At 43.8% G+C, this 23,672-nt stretch overlaps 1 protein-coding gene across 10 annotated transcripts in view; it reads right to left on the bottom strand.

Annotated features, from left to right (window-relative positions):
- The window catches only part of dlg1l (discs, large (Drosophila) homolog 1, like), a 72,076-nt gene extending 49,209 nt beyond the window's left edge, over positions 1-22,867 (bottom strand). For 9 of the 10 annotated variants that reach the window (XM_027030818.2, XM_035527844.1, XM_027030796.2 and 6 more), the window contains exons 1-3: positions 22,165-22,867; positions 21,661-21,792; positions 15,667-15,830 (exon numbers count right to left, since the gene is read on the bottom strand). In XM_027030818.2, coding sequence (XP_026886619.2) covers positions 15,667-15,830; positions 21,661-21,792; positions 22,165-22,183 — 315 coding nt within the window. In that variant the 5' untranslated portion in view covers positions 22,184-22,867. The remainder of the gene's footprint in view (positions 1-15,666; positions 15,831-21,660; positions 21,793-22,164) is intronic. The other variant, XM_027030802.2, reaches the window with a different exon arrangement.
- Between the last annotated feature and the right edge of the window lie 805 nt (positions 22,868-23,672).

The following is a 23,672-nucleotide window of genomic DNA, read 5'->3' on the forward strand; positions in this document are numbered from 1 at the left end:
AGGAGCCGGAGACGCGTCTCCGCAAGCGCTGCCTGCTCCTGCCTCGCCGGCAGTCTCCCGCTGCTCCGTCGCTGCCTCCGGCGCCACCCGCGCTGCCTCCGCCCGCTCCTCCTCCCGCCTCGGGCCCCGCCACTCCGCCGCCCCCTCCACTGCTGCTGGTGCTGCCCGCTCTCACCATCCACCCTCATTCCTCGTCTCACTCCATCGCGCCGCGGGAAGGGCAGCCAGACTGCTTCCTTCATCCAGAGAGCTGTCCACGCTCCCTCCCTCCACCAGACACTCTCCTCTGCCTCTCTCTCTCTCTCTCTCTCCCCCTCTCTCTCTCTCTCTCTTCCCCCCCCCCCGTCTGAGTGCTTCTCCCCCCTCCTCCTTCACCTCCTCCTCCACCTCCTTGCCTGGTACACTCGCCCCGAGCGATCGCCCCGCGCGAGCTCTCTCCGCTCACGCTCGTTTCACGCACCGCGTCCCCTGCTGCCGGCCGATCTCACAGCTGTCGGTCACCGTGGCAATGTGGATGGTGGGGCCCCACTGGAGCCATGCTTTGGCACCAAGCTGTGCTCTTCTCCGCGAGCACAAGGCGGGGGGGGGGGGGGGGGGGTGTCTGCACGCGTGCTCGTTTGTACGTACGCACGCGCGAATGTGTGCGCCAGCTTTTTTGGGGGGGGGGTTTGACGAGGCAGCTGCCCCCCCGGAGAAGCAGAGACTGCCGCGGTGAGCAAGTGCAGACAGCGGAGTGCTGAGGGGGAGGTGACAGCAATGGGAGGGGGGTTGGGGCAGCATGTGGGGTTTATCACAGGGACATGCAGTCACAGACATGTTGGGTCAAACGACCCCCCCCCCCCCTCCCCTCCATGTTTCCGTGTAGCACCGTGGAAGAGGAGGCTTCTACGTCAGCCGAGACGTAACGCACATTCTCCAAAGAGAGTGAGAGAGAGAGCAGGGAGAGAAGAGAGACTGAAATAAAGAACATATCCTCAGGGAGAGTGGGAGGAGGAGGAGGACAATGGAGTGGTTTCCTGCATGTTTACATGGACGAGGGGGAGGGGCGAACAGGGAGCAGCCAATAAGGACGAACGAATCGCATGGCGAGCCGATTGGCCAGCTGGGCCCTGACCTTTTGATGCTGTGACCTCCCCTCCCTCAGCAGAAGCCAAACAGCACAGTGAGAGGAGAGAAGAGCAAGATCCACAGGGCCGGCCAGCCCGCGCAGCTGTGTTATAGGACGGTCCGCCCCATTCTCTGTCTCTCTGTGCTGATCTGCCCTGTTACAAGACCCCAACAAATCACCAGAGCAATCCAAAAGACAGCTAATAATGGCTGCACAGTACAGAGAAACAAATACCATATGTCACAATATAATGGCAATGCATATCACAGTTTTATAAGTTTTATACCAATGTCGATATACTAAAATACTTGTTGGAGTCATCAAATTACCCCCCGCAAAACATGTCTTTTAAATATCTAAGATTAGTCAGAATGCAGACAACACATATTCAGTGGCTTGTCTGAGTGTTCACCTGCACAGTTCAGATTTTTATGGTACAAGTTTTGTAAAAGCTAGTGTTGCCTTTAGGTTAGGTTAACTAGATACTCTGAACTGTCTTGCATGAGCTGTAAATGTATATAGATATGCATACCTATATACATATATGTGTGAATGTATGCATGTCCAATGATGGTTGGCGCTCTGCCCTGGTCTTACCCTCCTCCCCTTCCTGAGGAGTGAACTGAAAACCCATCTTGGACATCAGTTAGAAATTATTCAACAAGGGACACCGTCTTAGGCTAGAAAAAGCATCTTAAAAATTCACAAATTCTACTATAAGTAGTAAAAAACACCATAGGATCAAGACAGTCATAGTGGAAGTGCGGCACAATAATGTCAAATGAAAATAAAGTGGTCTTTCTGAGAGGCAGCCGGTTTACAGCCAAAGAACACATCTTGACGACCACTACCAGGGGTTGGACTCAGCAGGGTCCTACGACCCCTATACGGACACCCAGGAGGGCTATGCAGATCATGGGGACAGTAGAGAGTATAGTGACATTAGTTTCCGGTCAGACTCGGAATTCGACTGTGTGGGGGATCTATTGATGGAGCTGGAGGAGGTCCTCCATAAGGATCCTCCCTCTGTTATGGACACCGCATCAGCAGACTCCAAGAGCAACAAGCCTTCGGCACCCAAGATTCCGCCCAGGGTGTCTCGCTCTGGAGCCAGTAAGCGGCCCGTGTGACTCACAGAGAGGCAGCTTCATCGACTCTGATGAGACTGTCTAAGACTGTCACTGATGACCACAAACTGCGAGATGAAGTTAAAAGGATTTTATGTCACACTTTAGAGGACTAAGGACTGGGGTTAGGCTGTCTCTCTGCGCCAGGTGCAATCCAGCTCCAGCCGTCTCACACGAGGCTCTCTTACATAAACTCCATTAGCCTTATCTTAATCCTGCATGGTTTTCCTAGTACATTTTGTTTGTTTTGATTTTTGCTGTTTTAAAGCCATGACTGGAAAGATCTTTACGAAGTCTTTTTGTTTGTTTTGCTACAAATTAATTCAACCAGCATGAATTGCATTAATTCAACCAGCAGGCTGCAGCCAATTATATCACTTGTTTGGGATGTCTGATAGCACAGGATGGTGCTAGCTGCCAGAGCGAGGCTCTCCACCTGGGCAGATGTTTGCCCGATGTTTGCCGGTTGCCTGGCCCCCCAAACATTAGCAACTGGCATGGGTGTTATTGTGTAATCGAGATTTTCACGCCAGTGGTGGAAGTAAGCCCACCGCAACGTAGCCCCTTGGCACCACTGTCAAGAGGAAGTTGACGTGGAGGGGGGGGGGGTTCTTGGGGACATCCAGAAGCAGAACTCGCAGCCCATCACGACTCTGCCAATCACAAACTCTTACATTCAGGAGACAGAAGTTTCTATTTGTGAGTTCTTGTTTGTTTTTTGTTTTTTTTTTACTCCTGAAGTGTCTTCGGGAAAGCGTGCATCCAGGTTGAGATGCTACAGTAAATCTTCGCATACTGCAAGTGTCTTTCACATGCTCCAAAACCTGTCATTATGATTCTGTTGCAGGTACAACCTGCGGATATTCTGGAGATATTTAAAGGCGCTTCACTAGAATATCCCTGTGGGAGTTGGGTTCCCTTTAAGCGCAGCATTGTACAAACCATCAGTCTAGAACAAATCCAAGAATTCCTGTACGTTTTAGTGGGTCCCCTCATCCAAGACCCTCATTCTAAACTCATTAAGGACTTATAATTAGACAATGATTTGGGTTACATCTATTGGGGTTCCTACAATGTACAACTCTGCAGTATGTTATTTGTTAGCTGTCAATGTTCTTTACAGCACTGATATCACAGAAGGCCTTAGGCAGGAGGCAATTTCTTACCACCTACTTCAGTCACAGTGTGTAACAATATAATCACAAACATTGCATCCTAACTAATATTAAAATACACAAGGTCAAGTCTGGGGAAGCACAGATCCACACCAGTGGTGCCTGTATTGAAAGCAAGGTGGTCTATTACAGGGGAAAGCCAGAACAGGTTCTGGACTGTGGTATTAACATTATTCCAGCCTGATGTCACTTAATTGTATTGGTGCAAGACCTTTTTACACCAAGTCCAATGTTTAAGCACAAGTTAGGGCAGTGGTAGCTCAGTGGTTAATGTAGTTGACTTGTAAGTGGACGGTTGCTGGTTCAAGCCCCACCTCTGCTAAGTTGCCCCTGTTGGGCCCCTGAGCAAGGCCCTTAACCCTCAAGTTGTACTCAGTCATAATTGTAAATTGCTTTGGATTAAAGTGCTTTTCTATATATATTTATATAGATCTCGATCTGATATCCTGAACAAAAATATAGGGCAAATATTTACTTTTACAAAAATAAACAAAAGCAAGCCTGAGGTCTCCCAAAGCACTTGAAATGTACATTCAAGCTATTAATACTAGGTTGTTGCTTCATTATAAGCAATTATATTCAGTCTCTGCACACAGTAATGAGCACACAAGTCACTGCCTGTAAAGCAGCACAGGCTGAAGTTCCTCCCCAGTGAGCACAGTACCCTTAAACAGGAGGCTTATCCTTAATGGCATTTCCACTAAAAACAATGGATGTCGGATGGACGCTTTTCGTTTTACTCGATACAGGAGTTGTCACTAGACCGCCCATAGAACAGCCTGGGTTAAGATGGCTTATCCTCACACTACAGAGCTGTGCTCCAGTTCCACTGATGAAGTTACTGTAAACAGCATCTCCTGGTGGAGCAAGTAAGTACTACAAAATTAAATACCCCCTTTCATTTCCTGTACTTTTTGAGTCACTTTTCATTTGAGACAAACTGTTTAATATGCACACAGGAAATGAAGCACCAGGCTACACTTCTATACTATTGAACCATAAAAAAAAAGTGACAGCTGTGATATTTGTTTAGCCTTGCTTATGTATTCCCCACAAGCCCACATCACACCTATGCCAGTACCAGCCGCCAAATCAGCCAACAAAATCCAGGTTTACACATCAAACAGATGCAAAACATCACACTGTCCTCACTCTAATAGGCTCACCTTTGATTTCCATTTTTAATATGTGGTTCTCCATCAAACCAGCAGAGGGAAGCAGCTGCATGCAAAAGACATAATTAAGGCCTTCTGTGATGTTAAAGGGCCATATTGAGATTTACTATTTATTTTAGCGGGAAACCTGAATCAAATATAGGCATATAAGCTATAACTGAATATTAACCCCCAAGGATGCTTATCTATAGTAGGCCTGATACAATGCTGAATAACTTAATGCTTGTCATTACAGGTGATCATCATCCGTCATATCTGACAGATTATGTGTTCTCAATTTTGCTGGGAAGAGGATACAAGTCTTTCAAATCAGTATTTTATCAGCCCACACGAGCCCAATATTAATCCTGGTCAAGACTGCCCTCAGACTTTTCCACTAGTGTGAAACATATGACTACTCCACTAGTGCCATCATGCAGTTTGTTACAGATAAAGTTTAACCAAAAGGGCATAGTTCTGGGCAAACCAGGATTTAAGTTCAAATGGGCCAAGCAGCCATAGCCCAATAACTGAGAGCATCTTTGGCTAGCCTTTAGCACCACAAGCAGCAAGTATACATATGAAAAAGAAAATAAATTTTAAAAACGCATAAAGCGTTTTTGTGGATACCATAACCAATTCAAGAATAGAGATGGATACAAGTAAACACACAAAAATGAACAGCTTCCTCAACAGACTTGCTGGTCCACACTCCTGGTGGCGGCTCACTAAGGCTAGCCAACAAAACCAAGATTTGTAAAGTTCTCCTTCAAGCATTCATTGTCTCCTTATTCTTTGCTGGAAAACAATATCCATGACATTCCTCTCTGGGTTGGCGTGTGTGGATCAGAGGGCGCTGGTCGCGTTATGGCTTCCCTCAGCAGGGTGGGGCGGTTGGTGGGGTCAGGGTGTAGCTCTCATTTGAGTCCCCAAAATGGAGACAACCATGCAAATGGAGAGTCTTTTCATTCCACAAGCCCATCAAGTGGTCTTGGCCAAATATGACAAAGTTTCAGGGGAATTTTTACCTAATTTGCATGACCAATGACAAGTAAACTTAAAATTGCAAATGAAAGTAAGAATAGAAATCAAAAGTGTAATACTGAGACTGAATAAGTGGCACTTGATGCGACAGTCGAAGGAACGAGTGAGCCTTATATGCTGATTTTCAACCATGCTGTGAACCCATGAACCAGATATAAAATGGATATGAGAGCGGCAGAGACACTGAAATGTCAGTTGGTATATGTGAATCACATAGGGCTCTGCTCTCTTTAAAACACAGCCACACCCAGCCATGTCGAACGACGGGGTGGGTGATAAGCACACAGGCACCCGTCTGGAGTTCTATCTGGTAACACCCAGCTGGACAAGAACCGCGGGGATCACACTTTTTGCTACGCGTCACTGCCACCAAGACTCAAAGCTCATTTCTAGTAAAAATTACCAGCATCTAGACCTTGCAAGGAGAGGTCCTTTGTTTTTCATGGCTCCTCTTCATCGTCACGCACAGGTTTGGGCAGTCTGCCAGAGCTCAGCAGGTTCTCAGCAGAGTATCCTGAACAGCAAACCAGAATTTTCTACGCAAAGTACCACAGCTTCACTTGGGCCTGGGATGTTCGAACGACTGCTGGCAAACATGGAAGGTGCAGCATGCAGGCGCTTGCACAGCAAAAATCTGATTGTGTGTATGGCCAGTGGGGCTGCAGAGGAGGATAATAAACAAACAAACAAAAACATTGCGAGTCCCTAGCATAAACGCGCCAATACAAACCCCATTGCCAAAAAGAAAACCTGACATTACAGCAACAATTGTAATTGGAATGTGCGGCTGTGGGTCTGAGAGCGTCCAAGCATTTAACCTCAGCAAACGTGAAGCGGCGGCAAGATGGCAGGCTCTGATGCCCGGGGGGGGACAACAAACAAAAAAAAACAGGCTCCGCTTCAAACCCAGGGAGTCTCTCGTCTGGGTGGACAGGGACAATTACACGTAGCATAACCTACCTTGACACTTGGACACCCTGCACCCAAATGAAAGAAGGGCCAGGGGCAAACTAGCCCCTTCCGCTGGTTTGCTTCCCGGAGACCTGCGAGGCTCTGGGGTCATGCAGCGGCTAGCCCACGTGTGGGCATTGTGCTGGAACTTTCCATGGGTCTACTGTAAGTGGGCTGGGGTAGTGCAGTGGTTAAAGTACTCAACTTGTAATCTGAAGGTTGCCAGTTCATGCCCCAGCACCTCCAGGTTGCAATTGTTGGGTCCCTGAGTAAGGCCCTTAACCTTCAATTGCTCAAGCTGTATTTAGTCATAATTGCAAGTCACGTTAAAAAAAAAAAGAAAAAGTATCAGCTAAATGCCATAGATGGAAAATGTAAACACTTCTAGAGAGAAGCTAATGTTGCAGGCTGGGCCAAATTCTTCTGATGGGGCATTTCTTCGGTCACTGGGCACCGTTATGATGAAACAGCAGTCACGGAAAACAATTAGAGTGCGGTTAAGGGCAAAACTGCTACACTACACTAAAACACATCAAGCATCGATTTCTACATAAGTGATGGCATAAAACTAAACCATTTATGTTTTTCCCACAAGGCTACACGAAAGGTTTGGTCCTCGAGGCAGTCCTATTAATTACATTATTCCAGTTTACAATATCCAATGCAAAGATGTTTCAATTTTAAATCCCAAACTGAGCTGCTTGGGAAGAAAAAAAAAAAAACTGGAAAAAAAAACCCCAAGAATAATCTTCCAAAAGCGGAAGAGCTCATTATAGTCATGTAAAGGACTAATTTTAGCAAAGGAAAAGCCTCAAACCAAGCACTTGGTGAAAGATGCGTTGCTCAGTTATGCTGTGGACAGTCTTGTGTCTATGATCGTATTACAGCAAACAAGCCCATTGCAAAAAAAAAAAAAATGCAATGGCAGAAGAAATTATGCGTTGACAGAACAAAGCCCTTTTCTACACGCAATATTGAGCTCAACATCATTAATAAAGCGGTCATACAACAAATAATGACCTAATTTACCACAGATGGCAACACTGCTTTCAAGTAGCATCACAGGATTATAATTTCACAGCATCAAAACCTCAAAAAGCAATGCCACATATAATCATGTCACCCACCCTAATTCAGAAAATGTTAAGAGAACTCATCTAATGATTTCTGGTAACCTTTCCTCAGAGAAAGAAAAATTCTAGAGTGTCTACTGCATTATGCAAGACCCTGTTTTGCCTTCTGAATGGGAGATCGTCATAAGTGGCTTCGAGCGCAAAGCTTACAGTTGAAAGATTTTTGAGTTATAGTAGTGCATTAATACTAAGCTACTGTCAGTACTTTCATATTTCTTATGTTATGTTTTCTGCTCCTTGGAGTATAATTCCCCATAACTCTTGCCACCATGCCCCCATGGCTGAGGCAGTAAATACTGACGGCTGAGGTCTGAACCTCTCAGCTGTGGGTTAAAATGGACATCCGCGCTGTTCTGCCAGAGCTGTATACAAGACATTACATAGTGTTCGAAACACTGTCACTGGAATCTTCACATATATCAAAAATCATTGTTGACTATAAAACTGGAATCACTTCCTAAAATCAGTGAGCCTATTCTATACATTGCATCTTACTAAAATTATTCACACAGATTTAATAAAGGAGACAATTTAGTCTTTCCTGTTACGCTTCCATCGAGAATATACTGGGACAGACTGAAGAAATGTGAAATGTGGACCATGTATAAACACACAAGTCAGAACGTGCACCTTTCAGCCTGCTTTACTGATGTACAAACGAGATCTGAGCAAGAAGATGGACAGATGATGGACAGGGGGAGCCTTCACGCTTCACAGTGATCAGGAAGGGGATATGTATCCTCTATGAACATCCATGTGCTTTTACTGCCAGGTCTGCTGTCCCCTGAAGCATGAACCCACTAAAGGAGACTTGAGCATGCTCAGTCATGCATGTGAAAAATACATCCAGCCACTGCAGCCAACTGGACTCTGTCCACCATGACACATCACAGCCATGCCCTCTACACTTAAGAGGGGTGTGTGTGTGTGTGTGTGTGTGTGTGTGTGTGTGTGTGTGTGTGTGTGAGAGAGAGAGAGAGAGACAGCGCCACAGAGGCCTGAAAATCACATTAATCACGTGTACTCCAAGTTGGCTTTCACTTCAACTACAGTCCAAACTGAAATTACTTATAGTAACTTTGGGTTTCATAAGTTGTCACAAACATACTGAGTCAATCAGAAATAAGTTCTATGACTAGATTACATAAATTATCTTTAAAAAAAAAAAAAAAAAAAAAAAAAAGCATAAAACAGCACTGTGCGCAGAAAGGTTTCATACTTCAATCCCACCACACACCAGAACTGATGCCCTCATCTGCCCCAAGTGACAATAAATAAAGGAAAAGATTTGAAAGCTTGAGTTTTAGGGGTTATGCAGTCTAAAGCATGTGAAGAATGATTCCAGGCTGACCCAAATTCCTCCCAGACCACCTGTGTTCATGTCAACATTAGCGGATCCGTTCATCGGTGCTATTGGTTGTTACATAAGTAGAATGTTATTTACATTTGTATTTATGCATCTATAGCAACATTTTATGCATCTATAGCAAAATTTTAAGTATGTTATAGGTGGGTGAATGTAGTGTTAGGAGCCTTGCCCAAGAATTCTTATTGCTATAGGACCGAGCACTTGCCCAGATGGGGTTTGAACACACTAAACCAAACACTTTGAACTGCAGGTCAAATCAGTACATTTTCAAACTCTGAATAATGTTTTAAACAAAATGTGGCACCGAATCGGGTCTTCCACGGCCAGCTGGACAGTGACCTAAACGATACTGAGGCAACTAGCTCAATAAATTCAGAAGAGGCATTATCTCCCTGTTGAGAATGACAGAGGATGCTCAAGATCAAGGACCAGATACTACAACATTGAAAATCGAGACACAAGACAGCGGAGACTCTCCGAGATACAGCAGAGCATTGCATAAAAGACTTGCACGTGCATGCATGCGCATGCCTGTGCGTCTCCCTTAAACATAGAAGCATGATTATCACAAATAATGATCATTTTAAGCAGTATTCTACCTGTTGCAGTTGGGAAAGCTTTATTAAGGTTTTAATCTTGCGGTTCTGCAAGCAAGCACACTAGGGTCAGGTGCAAATCTGCCACTAGAGAATTAACAAATGACATTTGCCTGGAACTCAGTTTAAATACAATGACTCAATGTGATAGCACTGATGGGAAAACGAAGTCCGCAGTCGCAAACTGTCACTGCAACGGCTTTCTGATTCAAAGTCTGAACAAGGGAAGCGTTTGGGGCATCACGGAAATAGTGTTCTACACTCCGTACAATTATGGCTGCTCTCATGTTGGCCAGGCCGAGCAGGGTCATGTTCTCCATGGCTTTACTCAAAAAGCGCCGTCTTGTGGTTCTGCTGCTTTCTCAAAGAAAGAGCATTATAAAATCATACATGGGTCCCTAACAGAATGAGGAGCTCAAAAAAAAGCTCTGCAAGGTAAAATTCAGCTCAAAACAGGTACCCCTGGCTGAATTAAACCATAATATTCAAACAGGCCGATGCAACGGGCAGAACATCAGTGTCTTTAACGCACACATGTAGCTGTACATTAAGGTCCTTTGATAGGTTATATTTGTCCCAAGTTAGCCTCTTTGCTTTTATGGTACATCACCTACATTGTTTCTCCATGCAAAATTGGTATAGTGTAGTGATCAAAATTCATAACACAAATGTGCGTGATGCTCCAAATCTAACAAAAATGTCAGATCATAAAAGTACAGAACATTAAAAGTACAATACGAGTTACAACAGATGCATCAGACAACTCAATTATTTTAACGCATAATCATAACTGAAAGACAGTACCTACATTACTTAGCATCACTGAGGAAGAGCAATTGCAAGGAGTCATCAGATCAGATCGATGCCATGCTTGTGAAGCCAGGGTCTTACCTTAGTTGTAACAATGCAAATGCAGTCCATCCTTTTGCGACGGGCAGCGGCCTCGTGGCACTCAGCATTTCATTTCACACCTTTGCTTCTTCGGTGAGGACCAAACTGTGTCTGTACATGAACAGCTCACCGAAAGCGTGGGTCACTGCTACTCCCACTGAGCTGGGAACAAAACGGTCTGCGCGTTCGCCTTTTTTCCTCCGCGCATAAACTTCACAGAACACCGTGGACGTGAGATGCGCTCGCGTCTCCAAAGGAACTCTCAGGCGCATATGTGGCTGCTGTAGCATGCGGGAGGAACGCGCCGCTTCAGGCTGTACCGCTTCCAATTCCGTGACATGTGCAATTTCGCTGGCCTTGCATTAACCCTCCCACCGTGCCGCTCGCTGCCTTGAACTGAGCCATCAAAGGCAACATGAGGGCAGGCATAAAAGCGACGGGGACGCATAGGAAACTTAATCTGGCAGACCGAGGGAGGAGAACAAATTAAATAAACTAAAAGTTGCGGTGTGAATAAATCCTCTACACCTCTTGAAAACCTCATCTATTGCATTCCATATAACTTTCTCTTCTGCGGTGTGGTCCAAATTGCAGGTTTATACAAATGTGTTATCCTTCACATGAGAGGAGTTCTCGCGAGGGGTAGAAGATAGCTAAAAAGGGCACATTCAGCATTGATACGCAACATCGCATCAAACAGAACAGCGTACAGCAAACTATGTCGCCTGCGCGATGGTTCAATGCCCATGCTCACAGTGGAGCAGTGGAAGCTGTGTCAGCTCATTTACTTTGCCACTGTGGTATAAGACAAATGCAATAGTTCTCCAGATCGAGTGGAAGGATTTTACAGAGACCTTATACATAAATCTAAACTACATGAAAAGTGACTGCACACCTACTCATTAATTCCTGAGGTAAAACAAAAAACCAACTTTAAAAACCTTATTATTATGTGACTAGCAACTGATTGTATAACACCACCAGATCTGTGGAGCCCGACTGTGCATTTAATAACATAGATGGGAAACGTGCACATTACATGCTTTAGCTAGTGTCAACTATTTGGATGTGGAAAAACATCTAACCAACTGCATGGCTGTCAGAGTCCTCTCATCAACTGTAGCTGTGGACCCCACCGTCCTGCAGACACAAGGCGCTGGCAGCCAGAGTGCGCACGAGGACACTGACTACCATCACCATCTCTGCGAGTCTTGCTGTTGTTCAGACACCCCAGCCCGCCCCGTGCAGGTCCCATCCGACGCTGTGGCGGGAGAGTGCACCTGCCATGCTCCTAGCTGTTACAGCCCCGCGCATCGCTCACGTCCAACGCTGCATACTTACTCAAATTTTTTTTCCATTATGGTAACAACCCATTCGGTGCTTCTGCAGTTTCCTTAAACCAAAGAAGATCTGAACCAATAACCAGCAAGAAAACAGCAAATGCATGAAGACTGAAGAACATGAGAGATCTGGATTTTTCAGTGCGGTGTGACCACATTGGTGGAGCTGCTTGTGCAGCCTGTGTTCTGAAGAGAGGGACTGGGTTTTAGTCCAGTCTCACAGGGCTAAGAAAACTTCATACACATCTGTTAAAGAAAACCAGGAAAAACAACCACCAGCATTTACACCACCCCCAATTATAGATCTGTACATATTCTGTAAGATACAAAAGAACCCAAATACATTAAAAGGCAGCAGGTCTTTTCATACTAGCTTTGTTTCCAAATAGGTATGAGGTGATATCTCTTTTAGGTATTCTGCAAGTTTACACCCAAACCACCGGCTGTTAACCGATGACATGCTACAAATATGCAAAAATGGTAATGGGTGGTTTAAAAAGTTGTCAAATTTACTAGTATGAGAAGGCCTGCAATGCCCATATCACTCCACAAGAAATGAGAAAGGACATATACCGTCCTTCTGAACAGGTCAGTTACACACAGGTATACTCATAACATTGGAAAATAATTTCAGAACACACAGGTTAGTAATGCTAGTGCAGTATTTTATAGGCTAGGTGAGACCATCCTTATGGTTATCTGCATAAAGGCGAGATTTTAAAAAATTAAATGGATGCTGTGAATGAACTTCATGCTGTCTTTTTGAATGTTGTGCGCTTGAACATTGTAGGAAATACCAACGGACCCAAGCCCATCCACAACGGGCGACGACAGAGATGAAACACGACCAAAACCCCACCCTTTCTGCCAATACCCATCCCCCCACCAATGGCAAGACGACACAGGAACCGAAACTAGATGAATGGAGCACAAATGACACATGAGCCTCTCTATAACAGCACAGAGAGACAGGAAGAGCAGCCCACCGCCATGGACCAAGATAGGACTGGGGAAGGGGAGGGATGATGAAGCCAGGCATGCGGCCATGGGGAATGCCCCAACCACTGGCCCCACGCCGACGTGATACTTACTTGGTCCAGCTCACCGCGGGCCGTTTTGGCTTTAGCGAGCGCGTGTAGGATTTCGTTTAGGAGGGAAGAGTCCTGAGATTGGCCATTTTTTTAATAACAGAGGGAGAGACGAGAGGAAAAAAGACAGAGGAAACGTAAACAGAAGGAAACGGAAAGGTTTTTAATTTTTTTTTTTTTTTTTTTTTTTTTAAACACACACTCAGCATTCAATCAGATAGCCCTAGACGGACTGCAGAGTAAATGAACGAGTCATTGTCAGAAGCAGATCTAGTCATGGAAAAACGACTGAAGTGAGATGATGCATGACTACGACAAACCCAAATGGGGTTACTCTGAAACACTCATTGCACTAACGATGTAAGGCGTGATGCTGACATAGAGGATCATACTGATCTGGCCTTTTGTAAGCAAGTCCAGTGTGACCATGGTATACAGTGGCTCGTATTTACCCCGAAAGTGCTATTCATCATGGCTGCCATGCATGAACTGCTCACCCTCAGTAAAGTAACTCCTTCCGAACTCCACTGTTGCACATTCTGTATGACGGTTTAGTGCCGGGCTAGATTAATTTGTCTTTAATATGCAGCTTTTCATTGGTTTGCCAGCCCAGGGGATTGACAAGGAATAGATTCCAGACTTGCGTGAGCTTGCATTAGCACAGAATGTAGGCTAAGATGAGCTAAGTTTTTACAGCCTACATGCAGGGGCTTGTCATTGGCCACTGTTTGAGAAAGACTTATAGAGATCATTTTGTAAACAGGTCCATTTCAAAATGTTCTGGTCATCTCTCAAATCACTTTTTGTTCTCCTTTTTCTTCATTTGGTTCCTGTATACACATGTATGTACAGATTCATTCCAACATGAGCACTATAGGTAAATAGTAAATAAATCTTCTAAAATGGCTAAAATGGATATATCTCAGCTTCAGAATAATCTAAGATGCTGGGGATTGACATGCATTCATTTTCTCTTCCAAATGTTTGACATTAAATGATTTATACCATAGTCCAAACTATCAAACCAATTAGACTGTAGAACACAATATAAAATACCTGGCCATATCAAAAAGTGAACGGTTTCATCTCTAGATTTTGTCATTCACTGGATCAGTGCAAAACTACGAGAGCCACATAAAAATAATAATCATAACACTTATAGCTTGCAAAAAAAAGCTGTTTGTAATGCCCTTCACTGGAGGTTTACATATGCTGAGAGTTTTTATAAAGTTGCTATAAGGCTTAAACCGATAACTAGGTTTTAATGGGTTACGTTCATAAACCAAATCTCATTTCAGTGCAGCTCTCCAGCATGTCTTGTGGGGTTAAGGTCAGATGAACAGTGGACTACAGCCCAGATCCTGAAGGTCTGCGTCACAGTCATGGTGACAGCATCAGGTTAACTGGGATTCTCGCACATGGCAGATGCCTGCACCCTTTTGCTGCACCTAGCCATTCTCCACTTTGACAAAACAGAGCAAGACACAGAGACTCTTCCTTGTACTCAATCTGAGCCATCTGAGCATCTTTTCAAGACTATGCTTCGAAGTAAGGAGACAAAACTCCTAACAAAAGTGTACAACAGGCAAGCGCAATTTCTGAGAACTATGCTAGCTTTAAAAAAAAAAAAAAGTGCCTATGAAAAGAAACGGATATGTAAAAATATGAGTTCTTGAAAGAATTAAAATTAGTCCTCCCTCTAAACTCTACCTGGTTCATTTATCATGTTAAATTCAGAAATGGTGCATGCTCTGCACTCAAAAGGTGCTCTGCTGAGTTGTAAGAGTAACTGACCATCACAATGCTGGTACTAATGGCTTGCTGTTTGTGTTTGAGCGTGGAGGCTGAAGGTGGTGAATCAGTCCAAGTGTGACTCTGCCGCAGGCAAAAAAGGAACACGCTCTCCACACGAAAGCCGTTTCCAACCTGACCGCAGGAGTGAAATTTCACCAGCGAGTGCACGGTGTTATTCAGCAAGGGCAATTTTATTCAACACACAGCATATTTCCACAGAACGGTAGGTGGCATTTATTCATTCAGCCTTAGTGGGGTGTTCCTGAATAGCCTTCGAGCTTATGATCGTTAGGTGAAAGTGACTGGAATATTCCTGGACCCCAACCAGGCACTGTCCAGAAACTTGTCATCTGGTGTGGAGAGCACAAGTGTTTCCCAGAAAAACACCTTACATGCACTTAGAAAACACTATAGCTGTTAATGGTGAATGGACAGCTCAGATTATAGAATTAAATGCAAGATGATCAGACTAGGGCTGCGCAATATGTTCATAAATACTGGATTACAATAATACTGTAACTACAGTATGCCTTGCAATACATTTAGATACATTGATGAATCCTTTATTTGACATGGTGCAATATTGCACTGCATTATTTGGACCAAAATCAGCGACTCTCATGATTCATCCAAACGTTCACAGACTACTCATCTGGAACATCTAAGAATGGCCAGGAATCCCAATGCATGCAATAAAAAACTCAGAGGGCCAATTTCCATATTGCATCATTTTGTGATATCAGTATCACAAAAGGTCAATATCACAATAATAACAGCCAAGCAATATATTGGGCAGCCCTAGACTACCCTTTTGATCACAGTCATCCTACTCCACAGTGAATGGCACATGTCAGTAAGGTCTTTCTCAGGGGGAGCTCAGATTATTGCATTCTTACCTCTGTGCTAGTGTTAAGGCTGGGCAGTGTGTCTGAGGTCACTGAAGTGTTCTGGACACTGGAGAAATCCCACAGGTTTGCCTGGGGTGCTGCATCCGTCACCTTCAACGAGGCCCCGCATTTCTGATTATCCAATAAGGTCACTTCGTAAAATTCCTGGATATCTGTGAGAAAAAAAAAAGCCATAATTTTAATGGAATAAGGTGCATAACCTAATGTATAGCAAGTCATGTGACTGATGATTTCTTACACATTATGGATCAAGGAGGGAGCAAATGAAATGAAAACATAGGACAGAATCCTAAATACTACAGCACCCCCCCCCTCCCCAGTTGTCAGAGCACGTGTTTATTGCCTGTAGGACCTGGGTTCAAGACCTGCAGTGGGGTTGCTGCCCTCCACCTTTGTCACAAGCCATTTGCGTTATAGCAATGATATATAATAAATCATGTAATCACATGTCTCGCTATTAATTGTAAAGCAATGATGGTGCACATTATTCACAGCCTAAGATTATTCACAGCTACTTTTAAAGTTATGGGTCTTGAATATACCGGAACACATCCCACACCATGATCTACAGAATTAACATTAATGAAACTCTGATATGGGCAGCACCTGGAGGTCAGGGGCAGCTTTAAAGGACGTTCGCAGCTGCTGCTTCTTTAATTGGACTAAAATTACACGTGGTCAGACGTCAAGTGCATGCTAGTGCCAAAGCCAAAACCTGGAACCGGTGAAAACATCAACCTCTGCAACTCATTTTTGAAAAACGAAAACGATTAGCACAGCACATACTGTAAACATACTGGTCGCAAACCAGTTTACTGAAGCAGTCACTTTCACAAACGAAAGCGAAATGAGTTTGTGAGTATCTGGCGTTGCGGTGGTGGTTAGCTACAGCGCAGAGAAAATAGCAAGGACGTATCATTCTTCCACGCACGCAAGGGATTGGGTGTCGGGGCTGAAAATACAAGCAGGATCACATGAAGGCAGTGCGTAATGAGAGTAAATGTTTTGCTAATGTATACTGTTGGGGGTGATTCCCTCTGCTCTAGTTTCGCTTTGCGATAGGGCTGGCGATGTTCCATCCACTAATAATACCTCCCGAGGTATATTTTGGCCTTGTCCAAAACGAGTACAAATCAGAATGGTGTAAAAACACAAATGATGCATTAGCCATTTCTAATTCTCCAGATGTTTAAATCTCAGAAGTGTACTATTCATGCTACCTAAATGTAATGTTTTTGAGTCACAACAGTTGAGGCAGATGTCTTGCATTTAGCCATGTGGCTTTACATGTCTTTTTGTTGTTTCTTCAGTTTTGAGGAAGGGTATGGAGACACGGCAATGACAGCACACAACAACAGTTTGAATGCTAAATAAGAATGGGTCATATTTTTTTTCAAATAATCATAGTATTGAGTTAAAAATTAAAATAACCAAAAATTCAAAATGTGGCGTATATGCCAAGTTAATGAATGGGTTAAAAATCACAAAAACAAATGAGAAATTGGTTTGGAAATCATGGAAATTAAAAAATACTTTTGAAGCAGCTGTTTATAGCTCTCAAAATTCACATACTGTCCAATGAATACACTTTTACCTAGAACATGTAATCAGGTCTGAGATTAAATTTACATGGGAAAGAAAAACAAAACAAAACAAAACATGATCCTTTGGAAACAAGAAGACAAGCCACTTTGTAAAACGCTTGCTAGAAATGACCCGACATCCAAAACAAGCTTTATTTGCACTTTAAACATTCATTAGAGATCAATTATTTGTTACTGCATAATTATCTGGAGACATGCATTCTTCCTGTGGCAAAACAAACTGAATCGTTTCATGTCTCACTGCTGAACAGTGTTCCATGATGCTGGCATCAGCTCATACTGCAAACTTATGCCCCACAGACCCAAATTCAAATCCTACCAGATTTTGATTCAACAGGACTAAACATTCTCATGAAGGGTGAATGTAATAACCACCAAGGCTACTCTATTGGTTCTCTTTTGATTCTGTTAACAGGGCAAAACCAGGCCTCCCATCTGCTGGGGTTACGAGTGAGTCTGACTATAAATATGCCCGGGTTAAAGCTGTGACCTCTTTGTGACCCTCCAAGAGCTTCCACCGTTGCTCGTGAATGCATGTGGTCTCACATGCTGAGCAACGTGGCCTCTGGTTGAGAAATGAGCTCAGGGAACAACTCTGAGCTCGGCTGAATAAAATGTGTACGATGGAACTAGCAGTTACATCAATGTCCTCAGTGTCTGAGACAACAATTTCAACAGTACGGCCCAAACGTTTACAATCACACCAATAACGATCACATTTATTATGTTTTTCCCCTAATGTCAATAATGCTGTTTAACAGTATGACAAAGTTCTATTGCATTACTATTTTTTACTTTAGACATTATTAAAATAGTATTAACTGGAATACAAGAATTCTATTGTAAGTAATAGTTAGAAAGCAAGGAGCATAATTTTACAAAGAATGTCAGAATACACTCCTTTAACAATTTTTTTGACATTATATCTGTTACTTCCAATTTAGATTGTCCTATCAGTTTTTTAAATGCATTGCAAAGGAAAAAAGAAACTTACAGTGCAACCTTTCATAACTGGGTTACAAAGGTGAAAAAAAACAATATTTCAATTAACTTCAAATAACATAATTCCATAAGCAAACTAAAATGTAACAATTTAAAAAAGGTCAAAGTCAAACCAAAGATATTCTCTCATTTATTTTTTCCTGATTCCCCTGCAGTTTGAATTTCACAAACAAGATCAGACTCTATTGTGACAGACGGTGATGGCCATAAAGCCCATCCCTGCTCCACAATTCACCGGCGTGTTTAATATGCACAGAGCTGAGCTGATGAAACATCATCTCACACCCAGAGGGCTTGCACAGCCTATTGGAAGTGAAGTATCAAACCCAAGCAAAGGCTCTGGCCAAGGCCAGCAGGATGGAGGGAGCTACAGACATAACAGGCTGAGGCTTGGAGGGCCAGGTTGATGAGAGAGACTGCCCTGGCAGCTGCTCTGCATAACCAAGCCAGAGGAGCATCAGACCAGACACTTGGAAGTTAGAAAGAGCACACTGAGACAGTCAAGCACAACGTGTGTGTGTGTGTGTGTGTGTGTGTGTGTGTGTGTGTGTGTGTGTAGGAGATCGATCTATCCGACTATCTACCTAAGACTTCCTTCAGGTTAGGTGTTGTGATGTACAACTTTGTACAAATTCAGTTACCAGTTATGTGTTGTGGTACAATAAGAAAGCATCATGCAAAGTCTGCCAGTATGGCACATCAAAATTACCACCACTGCATGCACGACCAAATTATGCTGATTTTAAAAAACATCGTCAGGACGTAGGACCTTTCTGTCCCCAGACATAACATTTCAAAAGACTGCCCTGATTTCTCCCTGCCAGGCAGTCAAGACAAGCACGTCACTATTTGCTCTGGCTGGATCCCTGCTCTTCCCAGTGGCTCGTGTTTCCTGGCATCCCTCTGGGGATAGAGCTGCGGTAGGGCCGCCCTTAAACACAACACCGAATAGATGTCCGATTAAACTGTGCTATGCAACCGCAGGACGTGGTTTCCTTCCCTCATATCTGAACAGTACCTTACATATCAGACATTTCACTTGCTAACCCAGGGACAATAAAGCTGTTGATTCCTGGTTTTGGGGCAGGGAGATATAGAACATTGTTCTCTTCAATGCATAAGTGGCTGTAAAGGCACATCAGAACTAACAGCTTTGCTTTAGGCTTCTGCTATTGTATGTGCCACTGTCCATGTCAAAAAGAAATTACAATCACTAAAGCCTATACAGTGTACAAATTTTGCTTTGTTCTTCTGCCATTTACCACCATCCATGCAAGTGATTAACTGCAGTGCATCTTTGGGAAAACTATGCTGCAGAGGAAACAGCTTCCATCCTCGAGGCATTCTGCTCCGAGCAGGTCCGTTTGATAATTATGGAAAGACACAGGCCAATCTGTGTGATGTGAAATGAATTCCTCTCCAGGTCCTCATTGAGTAATTAGAGATTTCCTGATCGTTATTCACCATAACCCCTGTGGCACAGTAGATAAGCAGAAGCATCTTATGTGCATTATATTTGCAAGTCTTTACCCAAGTGCCCTCTAGGCTGGTGCTCTGGGGGGGGGGGCACCTATTAATGGCGAACTCTTGTGGCCCACATACAGCAGGCAGGAAGAGAGTTACTCCACTCTGCTCTGGTTAATCATTGTCCCAAGGCATCTTAGGAGGGATTTTCGGGGTCTAACCGGCCCAAGACAAGCGGCTAAGCCTGTAGCCCCATAACTTCTGCTGCCACCTCTGACCCTGCTCTCTGAGAAAAAGCGCAGCCAACAGCTGGCTTTGGGATTAGCGCTTGATTAATTGCACCAACAAACAGGTTGTGTATAATTCAGCATTTAGAACGCACACTGGCCAAAGAATCAAACTGAAAGCCACGGCTCTAATGCGCATTTCATTTGTGGCCGGACAAAGAACAGGCGCATGCAGGGTCGTACACTTCATGAGTTGTGCGTGGGACAGGGATACACATCAGCATGAGGCAGTCTGTGTATGCTAGGAGGGAGTGTGTGTGTGTGTGTGTGTAAAACATATGCATGAACTTATCATGCAAGGTCAAGCAGACCTATTCATCATAGAAGCTTACAGTAAGACGGCATGCCAGTAATACTGAAGAACAGCTGAAAAATACACAAACATGCACCCACCCAGAAAGCTCACGCTCCCCCCCCCCCCCCCCGTGCTCTTTGCCAATCAGGAATGGCCAAGCAAACCAAATATTTATGACTCATGGAGCAGTGGTGAGTAACTCAAGCTTTTCGTCCAAGAAACTGCATTGGTTTTCTTTTGGGCAATTCATTATAAGCATTCTGGGATGTTGAGTGCTCAAAAACTCCACTCAGGTTCACCCAAAAAAAATATGAGTCTCTTGGTGTTTGGACACACAAACACCAAGTAGCTAAACAGTGCCAAAACACTTTTCTAGTATGGTCAACCTAAATCCAAAAACAACAGCATAGAATGTTTGATATTTAACAACGTGCTTTCAGAAAGTAATGGAAACACAGGTTGTGCCCAAGGCAGGAAGCCCCACACCTCCAGGGTTTGACAGAGGTGTCCTGGGATCCTGCCAACCCAACCACTGGAAAAGCCGAACTGGCTCCACCACATTCCTGCAGGTTCCTTCCCAAGACAGATTTGTTATCGGTTGGCGCAGGAGGAGAAATGCTACTCCAGTTCCACCAAATAAATCTGCGTTAGTCATACAAAACGGGCCACTACTTGCAAGGGCGTGATCATCTTAATAGGAAGGGGAATACTATATCAGTTATTGGGATTAAATAGTCGACACTGTCAGATGCCAGCAAATTATGAGACTAACTGCAGTATCAACAGTATTTACCAATGGTATTCACCAGCGCTGTCAATGTTCATTGGTGCGAAAAGGCTACTCCCGGAAAAATACAAGCGGGGAGGAGGGGAAGGCGGAGGATCCAGCAAAGTTAACCACTAGTTTACTACTAGTGTACCCTGACACCCCTCTGAAAATTGTAGCAATGGTCTTGACACAGTAGAAAGGCTCAAGTAGCACCGGGTGTCTGCAGGACTTTTATGACCAAACACCTCTGTGTAATGGCCAATTCCTCCCACAGACAAGCAGGGAAATAACAGAGGTATTCCCAAAGAAGCACATTTAATCATGTGAACTCCCTAACAAATGAATGCCAGATTGGGGTATTCCCTATACTCATAAAAAGACATGACTATATGGAACTCAGTAATTAGCAACTGCATAATAAGTTTTTTTAGTTTTATAAAAAGGAAAAAAAAAATTGTAGAGTTTTTATTGGAAATTAGGCCATTTCACTGCATTTTTCATCATTATAGACAATTAAATACAACAGAAATTTGAAATAAATAGAAACAGTACTATAGTTACCTATTAGTGCTTGGAAGAGGTTACTCTGGAAGATGTCAATAACCCTCTGAATTGAGTTTTTCAGTTGTCTGTCCTCAGCATTATTGAGCTTTGTCCGGTATTCTTCCAAGAGCAAGAGAGCCCGCTGCGCATCTGTGGGACAAGAAGTTTCTCGCCAAAATGTAACAGCAGAGACTTTTACACAAATACTACATTCTCTAAAACAATATGGGTAGAACAAAAGGTCCTGGTAACAACTTTGTGACCAAGTATACTATGAAAACAGAACTACACCAAATTGTTTTAGTATATTTTTAAATCTCTGGCCAACTGAACAGGGTCAATCCGTGAACAGAAAAGCAAGGTATTAAAACTACAAAAACCTAATGTTCTAAGGGCTATAATGTTACCACTTAAATTTGAACCAGCTGGGTGTGAAGGTATTTACAGAGTTTTGGTTCCAGCAATAATATACCCTTTGGTTCCGCTGGGCTGAAGTTTGCCACGTTCGCCTGATCCACTCACCGTTTTTCCTGACTGGCATGGTTAGGTTGGCTCGTGCAGGAATATAACCAGCTGAGCTAGCTGGCGGCTCGCGAGCTAGAAATGAACACGCGATAAAATACTCCCGCTCTCCAGGCGCCCGTGCCAAGTGTCAGGAGGGCAACTTGGATGCCTTTGGCATGAAATCCAAACGTTTATCCAGTAAACATGAAAGCGGGTCTCGCTGATATGAAAATAAACCCGACTTGGACTGACGTGCAAGTGCCACTAAAATACTGTGCCGAGCTCTTGAACCTGTCAGCGGCGAAAGGGGGAAGCCGGAACAGCACAATATTTAGCTTTTTAGAGGCAAGCCTTGGATAGCCGTTCAGTTCCATTCAAATAGGCGAGCACACAAGAATTCAGCCCGCACAAAGCATGATCACATTGTGCACAAGGAGTCCGTAGCACCAGGAAAAAAAAAAAACTAAACATATGTCGTCGCCAGTTTGCAAGAGGGCTCCAAAAACTCCAAACTGCAAATTCACCTCGGTGGCACCATGCAGAATCCAGTACAGACGCACACTATTTAAATCCGTATATCCACAGATATGTTCGTGGTCCGTCTTGGGAGATTAAGGATTGTTTTTCTAAGAGTCAAACTTCTTTCGTTATCTCCTCCTCTTTTTTTTTCTTCCGATGTGTCAGAAATTCCAAACTTTCCTCCAAAATGGCGTCCCAGGGTTGGAAGAGCGTCACGTGACGGCAGCCCCTGCCCTTGACCGCCCAATCGTGGGACTAAACTACCTTTCAGATCAGGGTTGGGAAGGTGAGACTCCACACTTTGTTAAAGGAGACCCGCTACCTTAAACGGGCCGGCAGCTGCCGTTATTCTGATTAGTTCCGTTTCGTGCTTGGCTAATGTGAACTCATTCTAGATGGTTGGGTGTCCTGTGTGTCTTACCCGCGAACTGAATTTTAGAAGTGTCAGTGTTTCATAATATACCTGAGACTGTACCGTCTAGACTCTAGGGCAAAGCCAAGAGCTGTCTGCTGGCAAGTTTTAATTAGATGCAAGGAACGTCTACATAGCTAGCGGTAGCTGGTAATTTACCTTATGTAAAAGCGAAAATGTTTTTGACCAGGCTGTGCGGCTTTGTTGTGGATAATATATTCAGTTTCAGCCCTCTTGTCCCAGATGTTGTGGCTTAAATTAGATCAATACAAATATGTATGTAAAGAAAGAAAGTCTGGTGTAGACAGTTTCTGCAAAACTGACCAAACACATTTCAACTACGCTATTCATGTTAGTTCGCCATTCCACTAATATTAACATAGAGGCTTAAATAATTATTAAGCACAAATAATTGTCCACCTGAGATGTTTACACCAAAGAGGCAAAGATAGTGGATATTGACGCAAACAACTAAAGTCATGTCCCAGATTAGAAAGCAGTGGTGGTAAAAGGGCATTTTATTTTTAGATGGTCATGTTTTATGAATGACCAGCCGTGATCTCAGAGAGACTACCTCCTTCATGTATGGCAGAGC

The sequence above is a fragment of the Electrophorus electricus genome, chromosome 7 (genome assembly GCF_013358815.1).
Source record: "Electrophorus electricus isolate fEleEle1 chromosome 7, fEleEle1.pri, whole genome shotgun sequence".
Classification (NCBI taxonomy): domain Eukaryota; kingdom Metazoa; phylum Chordata; class Actinopteri; order Gymnotiformes; family Gymnotidae; genus Electrophorus; species Electrophorus electricus.